The sequence below is a fragment of the Capra hircus genome, chromosome 6, assembly GCF_001704415.2.
Source record: "Capra hircus breed San Clemente chromosome 6, ASM170441v1, whole genome shotgun sequence".
NCBI classification, from domain to species: domain Eukaryota; kingdom Metazoa; phylum Chordata; class Mammalia; order Artiodactyla; family Bovidae; genus Capra; species Capra hircus.
Window position 1 is genome coordinate 34,201,190 of NC_030813.1, and position 15,378 is coordinate 34,216,567.

Genomic DNA, 15,378 nt, shown 5'->3' on the forward strand with positions numbered 1-15,378 from the left:
CAAATGAAAAATTCCAAGTCTCTTTACAAATTCTAGGGCAGGAAAAAAAAAAAAAAAGACGACAATAACACAAACAAAACTGCAAACATCTTAATGGACAAACTTCCAGAAACATAATTTGGATCCATCTGATCTCAAAAACTTGTCAAGTACTAGTAATACACCTGACTCATAGCTAAATTTTTTAAATGAAAGATCTTAAAATATAATCTATATTTGTATCTATATATTTATAAATGTCTATATATGCATGTTGTAGATGTGTGATATTTTTCTACCTCCAGATGTCACTGCCAAAATTATTTTGAAAAAGGCCTGTACGTAACTGACTTCAAATAAGTGCTTTATAAATTAAGTAATCCTTGAACTTTCAGAAATATAGTAATCCAATTTAAAAAATTCACAGAATATTGAATAATCGCCAGTAAATAAAAGCTATCTGAAGTTTACTGGTTTAATTAAAAGACATAACTTCAGTGTTAACAACATTAAATATAATTCAGACATGTAAGACTCATTCTATCTGGGTTTACTAGTCAAAGAAGTTCATACTATCTCTGTTACAAAATTTATAGGCAAGACAAACAGCTTAGGATAGTGGCTGACTTTGTTTAATGTCGCACAAAGTTTTCAAAAGTAACTGAAACATAACTGTTGAGAACAAGTGATTTAAGTAGGATAAGAGTTTTTAGTTGAGATTTTCAGCAATAGTTATACATTACTGTATGTCTACTTAAGTAGTTTTGCAAATCCTTTTGGTAATTTCTGTCCTTAACCCACTCCAGTATTCTTGCCTGGAGAATCCCAGGGACGGGGGAGCCTGGTGGGCTGCCGTCTGTGGGGTCAGAGTCGGACACGACTGAAGTGACTTAGCAGTAGCAGCAGCAGAGTTTTGCTGAGTAAAGTGATAGAATCTTATTGAATACATAAATTATTTTCAAATAAGAGAAAATATTAAACAATTATTACTGAATACAGGCTTATCTACTTTTGACTTCCTATGGTAGAGGAACTGATTATATTTGGGCTTGTTAGTGAATATTTCTTGTGTCACATTGAAAGACTTTACTGTTAAAAAGATGACAAACCTCTAGAAATTATAAAATGTATTAATAATTAATTTGCCAACATAAAGAATGCTGTAGTAAATACACCAATCTGCCTACCAATGCAGGAAATGCACGTTTGATCCCTGGGCTGGAAAGATCCCCTGGAGAGAGAAATGGCAACCCACTCCAGTATTCTTGCCTGGGAAATCGCATGGACAGAGGAACCTAGCAGGCTCCATCGCAAACAGTCAGAAGTGACTCAGTGACTAAAACAAAAAGTTAACAGACAGTCTATAATTGCTTACTTCTTAATTTTCACTATAAAGTTCTTAAGAGTTAAGAACTCTAATTAATGTGATGAAAACTACTAGAAAAAATAAAGGAAACAACTGTATGCAAGGGAAATAATACCTGCTCTTGGCTAAAAAAAAGATATGAGGTATCAAGTCCTAGAAATCTGATATATTTCTATATATTTTAGGTTTGATCTGAAATTCTTTATGGAAGTTACTGAAAGTTAATGTTTTTAGGGAGTCAATGTGACTACTACCTTTAAAAAACAGTTAAATATTAATTCATACAAAATATGACATAATTAGATCACAAATATACCCAGCCAATATTTTTCTAATTCCAATTTAATCATATTAAAATTTGAAGAGCCATTTAAAACATATTAGTGTATAATTTAATTATTATATATATGCAAAAGTTTAAAAATTTGCATCTAATCCTATGCTGTATAATAAAAATAGTAAATAAATGTAGGTTCTTTTTTAAAGTTATGTCACGTAAGTATTTGTGTGTATATGTGTGTTTAGGTATACATACAGCTTTACTGATGGGCTTATCTGGTGGCTTCGATGGTAGATAATCTGCCTGCAATGCAGGGCATTGGGTTGGGAAATGGGAATCAATTCCTGAGTTGGGAAGGTCCCCTGGAGAAGGTAATGGCTACCCACTCCAGTGTTCTTGCCTGAGAACAATAGGGGAGCCTCTTGGGCTACAGTCCATGGGTCACAAAGAGTCAGACACCACTGAGTGACTAACACTTTATATATTTATCTGTATAATATTTTTATACTTATATTGCAAGGATATGTGTATATACATATATAAAGAATAAATTTCATTTTATAGATTTTCTTACTTGTAGACCACATTAAAGGAAACCATTCCTTTCTCTAGAAATCAGTAAATATAAACACTCAAAGATTTACACTGAACAAGTAGTTGAGTAAACTCTTAGAACTTAATACAAATTCTGATTAGCAACAATTTCATAATCATGATAAACAGAAACCAAGAGATGTCTTTAGTATACACATTTTTTTTTCTTCCTTCAGAAGGACCTCTCTTTTATGCAATGACATTTAGCATACTGGAAAATACTAAAATGACTTCTAGAATTTTCTAAGGAACTATCTGAAATTTTGCAATTAGATTTCTTATAGAGATGGCAATTCTCAGAAGTAGAAGTAGAAGTGGGTTGGGAAAAATTTTCTCTTCAACAAATATCTACATTTCTTTTCTCATATCAGTACTATCACAGAATCAACATAATTTTAAGCAAGTATGATCCTCACTATTACTAGTTGAAGGAGAGCAAAAAATGCTACACCAAAACATGCTTCTTTGACAAATGGTTTATCTTGAGCTTGTTATTTTTAAGAAACAGCAGGAGAAGCTCTAAAAACCTAAGAAGTTACCTTTTCTAAGAAGAATTCATATTTTTAAGATGAAACTCTGTTTGTAAGGGTATCTCCTTCTCTGTACCAGAAGGAGGAAGATGACCAAATCTCTAGAAAATTCTATTTACGAAGAAGGCATCAACTTAAATCTGCATAACAATCATATCCTTTGTTTACTGTATTTTTTCCTGGAAACTTCCCATAACTATCCTCCCTACTCCCATCCTCTTATCTTCAGCTAGAAATGGTATTTAAGGTGGTGGTTTAGGCCATTTCAAGGAATTACTGCTTTCCTAGGTATCTCCCATTTATACAGGCAGTAAACATATTACTAAACTTGTTTGTTTTCTACAGCTATTCTGTCTCTTATTATTGTAGAGTGGGGTCCTCGCCAAGAAGGGTAGAGGGAAAGTAATTTTTCCTGCGCCACATAATTTGAGCTATATAAAATATTTGAGTGTGCTCTTTTGCTTTGTTTTAATTAATATTTCTACAATTATATGAGTTTTCTTGGAAATGGCAACCCACTCCAGTACTCTTACCTGGAGAATCCCATGGAGGAAGGAGCCTGGTAGGCTACAGTCCATGGGGTCGCAAAGAGTCAGACATGACTGAGCGACTTCACTTTCACTTTTGGTTGAAACTTAGCCTTGCTATTTCCCCCATCAGCATTTCAACCACAGATTCACTTAACAAAAGAACTATCAGTTAACTAACACCAATTCTATGTAGTAAGAATTAAAGACCTGGAGACATTCCAGGAATGATCTAGTCCTAGATAAAGATTCAGGATTTTAAAAAGAACCATTCAATGCAGTATGTTAAGGACAACTGCATGTTGTCATCCATGTTTTAAAGGTTATTTTCACCTCACCTGGTTGTCTATGCTGATTTGCATTTAATATTAATATGTCTTCTAAAAGGTGCAAAGTAGTCACTGCAAAATATTAGTTCAATATAACAAATATAGAGTAAAAATGTAGGGTAGCAACATGTTGTTCTGTGTGATTCTTGTGAATAAAGTAAAATAATACCTACTGATTTGTTAGATTTTTTAGGATTATAAAAATAACATTAGAGTCTTTTAGTTAATATATTCATTCTTCACCAAGTAATTACTGAGTGCTTTATTCACTTTTAGTTAGCGTAGCTCTAATTAATGGGATGTGTAGATATACAATGAAATCTAATTATACATTTAAAGTTTATAGAGTTAGCACTGCCTGGGCTGAAGAATAATGGTACACAGAGAGAGAAGAGGGTGGAGACAATGCAAGCAAAAAAAAAAAAAAAAGAAGACAAGCAAATGTAGTTTACTTATCAAACTTGACTTTACCCGGCTTTCTTCTCAGTGCCTATGATAAGTGAATATGATCTTAAGAGGCTGAGCAGGCTATTCCCTCGGGTGGTCTGGGTTCCCCTAGTGTGAGTTGCTTGGTATACTGTGTCTGATTCTAGTGTTTAATGCCTATTTTTATAATAGAGGGCCCCTAAATGAAGCCAACTATTCTTATCCATAGGGCCAAGATACATCAATTTGTTCTGACTGAGGGTCTTCAACAGAAGCATATCACAAAAGGATTTCTGGCTAATGGTGATTTTCACCTCATCTCCTTCAAGTCTTACAAGGCACATGTCACCCTCAGATCTGTCCAGATTACTTTATATAAAGTTTCTGATCATAACCCTGACCACACCCCTACACTCACAATTATCTTTTCCCTGTTTTTTCTCTGTTACATTGCACTTAGGAGCTTCTAACATACTATATACTTTGCTTATTTATTATATTTAATTTTTTTGTTTTAAATATAATAATGAAATGCAAACTCCCTGAGGGATTATTTGTTTGGTTAAAGGATGTAGTTCAAGTACGCAGAACAAGGCCTGGCTTCCAGGAAGCACTTATCAATATTTGTTGAATGAATACATGCCTGGATTTTCAGAAGTGATGCCCTTAGAATGTTACCACTAGGTAAGCTGTGATTCCTCCATCAATTAGCAAACAACTGTGGCAGATGTTGTTTCCAGTGTTTTCATCAATGTTCTCGTCTGAAAGTTGCCTTTAATGTAATACAAATATTGGAGTTCAAAAGAAATACACAAACGAAACCCAGAAGGACACATCAAACAGTAAACTGCTTGTGATTATGAATGACTTTGTTTTTTGCTTCTTGTGTGTTTTGGCTTTGTTATGTACATTTTACCTTTTAAGTATTAAATGCTATTTTAAAAACCTTAAAAAAGAGAAAGAGGAAGAAAACCTGGAATATATCATCCAGTTTTAAACCTGATTATTATTATTATTTTTTTTAGTTTCTAAAAATCAACATAAATACCTGAGCTAAGTAAATATTAAAGAATGAAGCACATTGGGGGAAGGCACTCCATTACTAAATACTGGGTCACATTGAGGCATGATTAGGATAAGTACTGAATTTAAGAAAGATGATAGCTACAGATGGATCCAAAACAGATTTAAGAAACTACACTTTATTAGCAGTCGGATGAGACAGCCTAATCAATAGTTATTCAGTTCTTAGCATTGGACTTAACCCATGAAAGTGTTAGTCACTCAGTCGTCTCCCACTCTTTGTGATCCCATAGACAGTAGCCTGCCAGTCTCCTCCATCCACAGGATCTTTCCAGGCAAGAACACTGGAGTGGGTTGCCATTTCCTTCTTCACGGGATCTTCCTGACCCAGGGATTTAACACTGGTCTCCTGCATTGCAGGCAGAAGACCAGGTACTTCTGAGCTACCTGGGAAGCCCGGGCTTAACACGTAAGTTGACATAACGTATTAGCATAACACAAAATACTCTCCTGCTCTAATAGCTAATAAAACAATTACTGTAAAAACTAATTACTCTTATTAATTACATTATGAACTATTTTCTTATTTGTTAGAATTCCCTGAACACTACTAACTGTGCCAGGAGAGCCTGCGAAACTAAACATGAGAAAAATAGCATAGATTGCAAATACACAGGTAATTGCATTGAGTTTTTCAAAATCTGTATTCATAATGCAACTAGTTAAGCAGAAAGCTGTGTTTATAAAGCAAGTCCCACCCTTGGAAATGTATTAAAATATTTGCAGAACACACAGAGGTATGAGCATACATTTCCATGCTGATTTATGCTTCACTCATACATGACTGAGACATAATATGTGTGAAACCACAATTCAGCTGATTTTAAAATAGCCACATACAAACTATTAATAATATTTAGAATAACAGTGATGAATAATAATATCTGATGAAATACCTGGTAACTTTAAAACTCTTAAAGTATGAACAAAACATTCCTAGTTCTACTAAACACTTATTTTAAACATAAGTGTAAAACATATGCCAATGAGTGGAAGATCTTAAAACTTCAATGTTTCTGCCTAAAAGAGCATCTCAAGACACTGTGACTGTTCTGAGTCAAGTTTGGGAAGTACCTGAAAGGAAAATTTACACCTAAAGTTAATCAGTCACTTTGAAAATGACAATCTTCTGTAGAACAACAAAGTGTCAGTCGCTCAGTCGTGTCCGACTCTTTGCGACCCCATGGACTGCAGCCCACCAGGATCCTCTGTCTGTAAGATTTTCCAGGGAAGGATACTGGAGTGGGTTGTCATTTCCTTCTCCAGGGGATCTTCCCAACCCAGGGATTGAACCCAGGTCTCCCGCACTGCAGGCAGATCCTTTACCGACTGAGCTACAAGGGAAGCCCAAGGAAGTTAAAAAATTGTCCCTAATGGTGTCAAATTAATTAAAGGATTTTAATCTTCTCACTGTCAGAAAATAAAATTTCACTGTAGCATTTTGGTCATTCATTCTCAACTGCTTTAACCAGAATGTTATTTGCAGTAGTTCAAACTATAAAATTTTTATAGGCAGCATATGTGCTTTGTTGAAGCATCTATTTATACAGCTGATGTAATCAGAAGAATCTTGCCTACCTCTTAACATAATCTTGTAATCGACAACATTGCTACCTGACTACATCTATTCATCTTCCATCCTGTTTTAATAACACAACTGACACCTAAGAAATTATTCTTTCATCTGTCAATAAACTAAGCCTGTGCAGACAGAGGAGGGTGAAAGAGGTTAAATTGGCATTGATTATTTAAGACACATTCATCATTTATTTAACAGTCTCCCTCATCATAAGAACTATTGTGTTTATAGGCCTTTGCTGAGACACTCTGAAATTATTTTAAAATAATTCTTGCCACTTGCATTAGTTTTAAGACTCTTGATAAATCTGTGGCAGGCTAGAAGTTGTTTATTGTACAAACCTTTGAACTTAATCACTGTAGTGAATTTTGGGAAATTTCATTCAATAGTTTTCATTATAATTAATATCTTCTGGGGATTCTATTTCCCATCTTAAGCGAAATGTGTAGTAACAGCTATCTTCACAAGGAAATTATATTAATAGATACTGTAGTCTCTTACAGGGCTTCCCTGGTGGCTCAGAGGGTAAAGCATCTGCCTGCAGTGCAGGAAACCTGGGTTCGATCCCTGGGTCAGGAGGATCCCCTGGAGAAGGAAATGGCAACCCACTCCAGTACTCTTGCCTGGAAAATCCCATGGACAGAGCAGCCTGGTAGACTACAGTCCATGGGGTCGCAGAGTCAGTCATGACTGAGCGACTTCACTAACTCACATACATGCTATTTGAAATTTGCAATAGTATTTGTGAGAAAAAAACTCTTGTAGAAATCTTGCATATTATGGATGATGTTTTCACCTCTTTCTTTTTAAAGCTGTCAATATTAGCCACAAATTGTTCTCCAGGGGATCTTCCTAATCCAGGGATTGAACCCAAGTCCCCCCCATTGCAGGAAGATGCTTTACCATCTGAGCCACCAAGGAAGTCCCTAAAAGGTTGGTACTGTGTGCTTAGTTGAGTCCGACTCTGCGACCCTATGGACTGTGACCCACCAGGTTCCTCTGTCCATGAGGATTCTTGAGCCAAGAATACTGGAGTAAGTTGCCCTGCCCTCCCCCAGCATGTATGTAGGTATATATATATATATATATATACACATACACACTTGTGATAAATTAAAGATAAATTATATTTCCTGAGAAAATGTGAGCAAAACATCAAAGATAACAAATTATTCTTATTGCATACAATAATATAAAAAATTATAAACAGGTATTGAAAATTATAGAAAATATATTTCAGTCATGAAAAAGTTACATTAATGAATAATATTCCAAATAGTTACAAGACTCAGCAGATTGTAAATGCTTTACTTGTTTTATTTAAAATATTTCCCATCCCAGTTTTTTTTTTAATACTAATTGCCTTAAAATCTATTATGACAATTACACCTAGTTACTGGTAGAAGGTTCTGCTTGCATATCTTTGGTAATTTGCTGATTCTGATGCTTATGTCCTAAAATATATCACCAAGAAGTACAAAATATGAAATCTTTAGAATATTATTCTATGTTAATGACTACCCAAATCATATCAGAAACTTGTATGAGGGGATCCTTTAAGGACTCACTACTAAGAAATTATTCTTTAATATTACTTTTATCTAGTAAAATATATTAAGCTCTCATTGTCAGATATGAGAAGAAGCTAGGTATGATCAAGAATTAACTATGATCACGGTTTTAATTTTTATTTACATGTTTGGAGAATTAAATACCATTGGTACAGACATTTTGTAAAATCAAGAAAAGTATGGAGCATAGACAGGCATTGAAATGCATAAGGAATATCTATTAGCTTCAACTTAGCTATCTCCCCACAGATACCATTCACGTCTTAGTGACCATTTCTCACTGGCACCAATAGTGCTACAGATCTGAGAGGGTTACATTCCACATTTACATTCAGTCATTCAGAAATTTAGAATTTAGTCTGCTAAACATCAGTCTCTTAAATCGAGTAAAATGAAATATCTGAGTGTAAATGCACTTCCTTTTTTCTTGTTATAAGGATAAGCACTACTTTTTAAAAGACCAGATTTCCACAAAGAACGTGCATTAGTGAACAAGTGACTTCACTTTTCTGGAACTCAGTCAACTTGTTTAAAAATTGAGGGCACTGAAATAGGCGAATTTAAAGTTTATTTGCAGCTCCTGTGTTAAATGAATTTATGCTGAAATAAGATTTAATGTGGACTGTGAATTTATTGTTCTTATTGGACAACTGACTCACAGATTTAAAAACATATGGATTATTCATTGTAAAATACATACTGGTTTTATATCCCAAAAACCTAAGCACAGATAATGTGTACTAGAAAAAAAAATTAAACAATAACTCCTCTTAAACAGATAAATATTGAATTAGTGTACTAAAGCATATTTGAACTTACTAAAAACATTTACTTTTAAATATCTGAAACATTATCATTTAAATAGTAAAGCACTGGAATTGAAGAAGTATTATAGTCAGAATATTGATATCTAGAATATTTAGGTATTAAGGATAAACATGAAATAAGAGAATAACTCCAAAGAAAGGGATAGATTTTAATGTTTTTTAATTAAAAAATAATGCACATAACTATCTGAAAACCATTTTAGCTGAAATTCAAAACTCTGATTTACTTCCTAATAGAGATAGACAGCTTTATGTTACATATGTTAATGTACTTTGAAAGGCAACACAAATAAGAACATGCAGATAGATTGACATTTTATCATTAAAGCCCTTCATGAAATCTAAAATTATTTCTCTTCTATTATTACTTGCAAATAGAATGGTAAAAATAATATTAATAATTTTTTTTTAAAAAGCAGAGTGTTCTCACAAATGTTAGGTTCAACATAAAGAAGATAACTCATTTATGTTTTCATAGAAAGAAAATTTAAAGTTGTGAACTTAGGCAAAGTGAAAATGTCATAGCTTTGTTTAGTAAATATTTGAATCAAAGTTTTCTAAAATCATTTAGTGTTACTGGAAGTCATCTTGTATTAAAACATGTTTTACAATCCTATTTTGACAGTTCAACGAATATTTCACATGAATAAAAAAAATGCTAACATTCAATTAAATTACTTTCTGCATCCCCCACAAAATCCCAAGAGCTAAAATAGTATTGTAAATTTCTCTGCAAAGTTGTGCTCCCTTTTATGTGCCAGAATGTAAAAATGATGTACTTGGCCCTTGGTGATTGCAAATATAATAACTTTGTTAAAATGTTAATAAATAAATCAGTATGTTCTTAAAAATAAATTGTCTTAGTATTCTAATACGTCTCTTGCACATGTCTGCAAATTCACTAATTCAGAAGTCTGTATTAGAGATGTTGGTTTAAAGAAATTAATAAGACATTGGTATGCTCGTCAGTGCCTGTAATTATCTTTTTCAGTTCCAGAAGGTATTCGGGGATTATTTAAGAGCAAAAGATAAATGGTGTACCACTAAATCCTATTAAATCAATGCATGGACATAACAGCAATAGAAGTAAATAAGCTGTGGAGGTCTGAATACCAATAAAAAAGATAAAAATGGTTTTATATAGCTACTTACATCATAGCCTAGAAGTTCCGTTTGTGTGGATTTATCTACTCTTGAAGCAAAAGCCTTCTGTAAGTGCTGAACTTTTTCCTGCAGGAAAAAAAAGAGCAAAACCAAAACACATTTTTGTGAGTCATGCACTTCTACACTAATATCCCCCCCAATTAAAATTTGATTACTGTACAATTCATGATTGTGCATATATTTTGCTGTGGTGGTGCTTTACTTATCAATTTGAACATTCAGAGGTTTAATTTTCAGGTCATAATAACGTCATTTTTGGCATCTTTTCTTTTAATACAGGAACCACTAAGTCAGAATCATGGCTGAAAGCTAGAGACATGCTTTGCTTAAATCCAATATCAAATGATTACGCTAAGTTTTCTATAAGCTACTGTTTTCTTTAAATTGAGAGGATTTTACTGATACAGTTTCAGGATGTTTACACGTAAAATTCAAAACATTGTCAGTAAATACCATCCTATTCCACTTTGTATATTTTTAATTATTTACTGCTTCTAATTCTCTCATTCCAAAATCTACACATTTAGGAATCTGCCCTGTAGGGGAGCCTACATGAATCCAACCCTGTTATAATTAAGAGATACCAAACATGAGGAAAGTTTGGGATTTCATATCTCAAATACAAATGTACTAAGTCTGGTCTACTAATGTGGCTGGCTTCCCCCACCTGCCAACGCAAGAGACACAAGAGACTCAGTTCAGTCCCTGGGTCAAGAAGATCCCTTGGAGGAGGAAATGGCAACTCACTCCAGTATTCTTACCTGGAGAATCTCATGGACTGGGAGCCTGGCAGGCTACAGTCCATAGTGTTGCAAAAAAAAGAGTTGGACACGACTGGAGAGACTTAGCATGCATATATGCACAATGTGACTGGGCCTCTGGCTCTGGTCTTATTGTTACTAAATGCATCACTTACAGTAAAAATTATCTTTGCATATTTATTATAATGTGTTCACTGTGTGTCTAGCACAGCTCAGAGTGCTGTACTCACATGATCATACCTCATCTTGGGATTTTTTACTATGATTACCACCCATTTCAATGAGTCTGCAAACTGTAAGTTAACAAGTTTAACTTGGGTTTCCCAAGAAGTTCATGTGATTCCACTAGGTTCTGCTTTTGTCTTATGTTGATTTAAGGAGAATTTTATTTTATTTTCTTTACTTGGTCAATAAAATAGCTGTATAATATTTTAATGGTAAAAACTGATACAACTCATCATTTAATTTTTTTCCAGGAAGAGATAGTAGTCATCACAAACCTCACTAACAATACACAGAACTGTTTCTTCTCCTCCCCTTCTCCCCTCAGGTTACTCCTCTTTTTCTCTTCCTTTCCCTCTCCTTAAGAAATACTCTTTCCTTTAAATTAAATTCACTTAAAAGTGAACACTCTCTCTTTCCCTTCAGTTCCGTTCAATTGCTCAGTTGTGTCCAACTCATTGCGACCCCATGAACCACTCACGCCAGGCCTCCCTGTCCATCACCAACTCCCGGAGTTCACACAAACCCATGTCCATCGAGTCAGTGATGCTATCCAGCCATCTCATCCTCTGTCGTCCCCTTCTCCTCCTGCCCTCAATCCCTCCCAGCATCAGAGTCTTTTCCAATGAGTGAGCTCTTCGCATCAGGTGGCCAAAGTTTTGGAGTTTCAGCTTCAATATCAGTCCTTCCAATGAACACCCAGGACTGATCTCCTTTAGGATGGACTGGTTAGATCTCCTTGGAGTCCAAGGGACTCTCAAGAGTCTTCTCCAACACCACAGTTCAAAAGCATCAATTTTTCGGCACTCAGCTTTCTTTACAGTCACACATCCACACATGACTACTGGAAAAACCATAGCCTTGACTAGACGGACCTTAGTTGGCAAAGAAATGTCTCTGCTTTTTAATATGCTGTCTAGGTTGGTCATAACTTTCCTTCCAAGGAGGAAGCATCTTTTAATTTCATGGCTGCAATCACCATCTGCAGTGATTTTGGAGCCCAGAAAAATATCAGCCACTGTTTCCCCATCTATTTGCCATGAAGTGATAGGACCGGATGCAACGAACTTAGTTTTCCGAATGTTGAGCTTTAAGCCAACTTTTTCACTCTCCTCTTTCACTTTCATCAAGAGGCTCTTTAGATGTTTTTCTGGAACTCTCTTGCTCTTTCCCTTAAATCACTAATAAGATATGAAAGTTATCCAGGTTGGTTAACAAAATATATACATAATTTAGGTAAACATAATTTTACAGATATGTATTTACAAAAAATACCTTATGGATTATTAATGACCAAACCTTCTAACTTTCCTCTTACAAAAATTCTAGAGCTGCTATGCAGACAATAGTGAAATGGAGATTAGATAATCTAAGCTGTAATATGTAAAGGGATGGTTTTCATTTTTTGAAAAAGGTAAGTGAAAATGTGGCCACTTTTTCCAGTATAAATTCAAAATGAGAATTAACAAGTTGCGTTTATTTAGACTCCTATTAGAATGTGCTGCTGCTACTGCTGCTAAGTCACTTCAGTCATGTCCGACTCTGTGCGACCCCATAGACGGCAGCCCAACAGGCCCCGCCGTCCCTGGGATTCTCCAGGCAAGAACACTGGAGTGGGTTACCATTTTCTTCTCCAATGAATGAAAGTGAAAAGTGAAAGTGAAGCTGCTCAGTCGTGCCTGACTCTTAGTGACCCCATGGACTGCAGCCTACCTGGCTGCTTCGTCCATGAGATTTTCCAGACAAGAATACTGGAGTCGGTTGCCATTGCCTTCTCCGATTAAAATGTGAGAAGAGGGCAAAAAAGTAGTAACACGTAACATTTGCTGTCACTGAACGGTTGTTTGGAAAGAAATTAGCCACTTTGAGTGGAAGTGATACGGGATCTTTCTCAGGCGATGACATTTGAAAATATTTAGAAGTGAGCAAGACCCTGACAAAGATATATATATATATATATAAACAGCTACTAGTTCAAACTTGCCTAAGGAGAAACAATGAAAGGGACCATAGAAAGAAATGAGACTGTGGTAAACCAAGTCCATGACAGAGAGGATAGAATTCTATATCAAAGGATTTTAGGTTTATCTTAATTTTTCAAATATTATTTTGAAAATGAAATGAAAGGCCAAATAGTATTTTAATTAAATTACAACAGAACTTATTTAAATACTTCCTTTCACCTTCCATAAAAGAATTACAAGGAAGCAACCTGGAAAAAAGAAACATTTGAAGTACATTAAAATTTATTTTTCTGGACCATAAATTAATTTCCACATGCATGTGATTTAATGTAGCTTTTTTCCAATATTTTTCTATATAAGCAAACAATTCAATTTCTTCTTCCAGATTCTCTCAGAAGGACAAAGGAGTATTAAACAATACAATTTTTGGCAGATACATTTTATAAGTAACTAAACCCCAGACACTTTTCAAGGAATTAAAATACTAATATTTATTAAATTGTGTTTAATAGTATAAAATTTAATATTTATTAAATTGTGTTTATTAAACTATAAACACACCTTTTAAAAAATTCTGGTTCAGAAAACATATGTGTGCTTATTAAATAGAATTAACAAATAACTATCACATTCTGTAGAAAAAGTAAGCAAAACAGGATGAAAAAGAGGAATTTTATTATGTATACTTTTTATTACTTTACACTGCTGATTTATCTGACTTTTGAATATGTGGAGGTTTTGAATTTTATAGAATATTGCTATATGAATAAAAATATATAATGGTTTTCTCTCCAAATTTTTGATTAATCTCATCTAACATCAAGAGTAATACAAAACCTGTATATTAAAATCAGCTACCATAAATAATGTTTATAAACCAAAGAAAACATACATAGTTTACAAACTTGCCAAATTTAGTTATTTATATTCACCCTTTCCGCTACTTCTATAATCTTTACCACTACATTAACAGAATACAGTTACATGCCAAGCACTGGTATCAAGTAATTTATATGAATCCTCTCAAGAATGTACAATGTCTGTTATTGTCTATTCTCAAAAAAACAGGAAATTGGTCCTTAGTAAGTTGAAATTGTTGCTAAAGGTCACATAGGCTATTAAGTGAAAGAGGCAAGTTGGAAAACCTTTATCTGTCTTCAAAATCTGGTGTCCTTTCTAAAAAGATATTCTGGCTGGAAAAGCTGCAAGTGTCATTGCTGCTTCCACTTCACGTATACATAAGGACGCATACCAAATGCATAGCCACTATCCAGCTAGAATGAAAATAAAACTGCCTTTGCTGTTCATCCTGCCTAAATGCTCTAATGATTCTACTAAGTCATTCTGCTGTACTGTAAAAACAGTTTAAGTACATGAGATGGTGACTGCAGCCATGAAATTAAAAGACACTTACTCCTTGGAAAAAAAGCTATGACCAACCTAGACAGCATATTCAAAAGCAGAGACATTACTTTGCCAACAACGGCCCATCTAGTCAAAGCTATGGTTTTTCCAGTAGTCATGTATGGATGTGAGAGTTGGACTATAAAGAAGGCTGAGCTCCGAAGAACTGATGCTTTTGAACTGTGGTGTTGGAGAAGACTCTTGAGAGTCTCTTGTACTGAAAGGAGATCCAACTTGTCCATCTTAAAGGAAATCATTCCTGAATATTCATTGGAAGGACTGATGCTGAAGCTGAATCTCCAAAACTTTGGTCACCTGATGTGAAGAGCTGACTCACTGGAAAAGATCCTGATGCTGGGAAAGATTGAAGGCTGGAGAAGAAAGGTGACAACCGAGGATAAGATGGCTGGATGGCATCACTGACTTGATGGACATGAGTTTGAGTAATCTCTGGGAGTTGATGATGGACAGGGAAGCCTGGCATGCTGCAGTCCATGGGGTCGCAAAGAGTCGGACACGACTGAGTGACAGAACAGAACTGAGGATTTATCAGCTTATTTCCTTTAAGAGCTGCAATTCCACAAAATACCCATTTTTATAACCAACAAGGCATTTGGAACATGAGTCAGGAATAAAACGATAAAATTTATACAGCGTTATAACACAAAATTGAAAGATGTAAAAAAACAAACTGAAAACTAAATGTTGAATGGCATTAAATTCTTTAAAAATAGGATTGGTTCAAACAGGATATTCTAAAAGTATATTCTGC

At 34.6% G+C, this 15,378-nt stretch overlaps 1 protein-coding gene across 3 annotated transcripts in view; it reads right to left on the bottom strand.

The window, feature by feature from the left end:
• Positions 1-15,378, bottom strand: part of CCSER1 (coiled-coil serine rich protein 1) — a 1,465,340-nt gene that overhangs the window by 641,846 nt on the left and 808,116 nt on the right. For all 3 annotated transcript variants that reach the window (XM_018049307.1, XM_018049308.1, XM_013964534.2), the window contains exon 9: positions 10,244-10,321. In XM_018049307.1, coding sequence (XP_017904796.1) covers positions 10,244-10,321 — 78 coding nt within the window. The remainder of the gene's footprint in view (positions 1-10,243; positions 10,322-15,378) is intronic.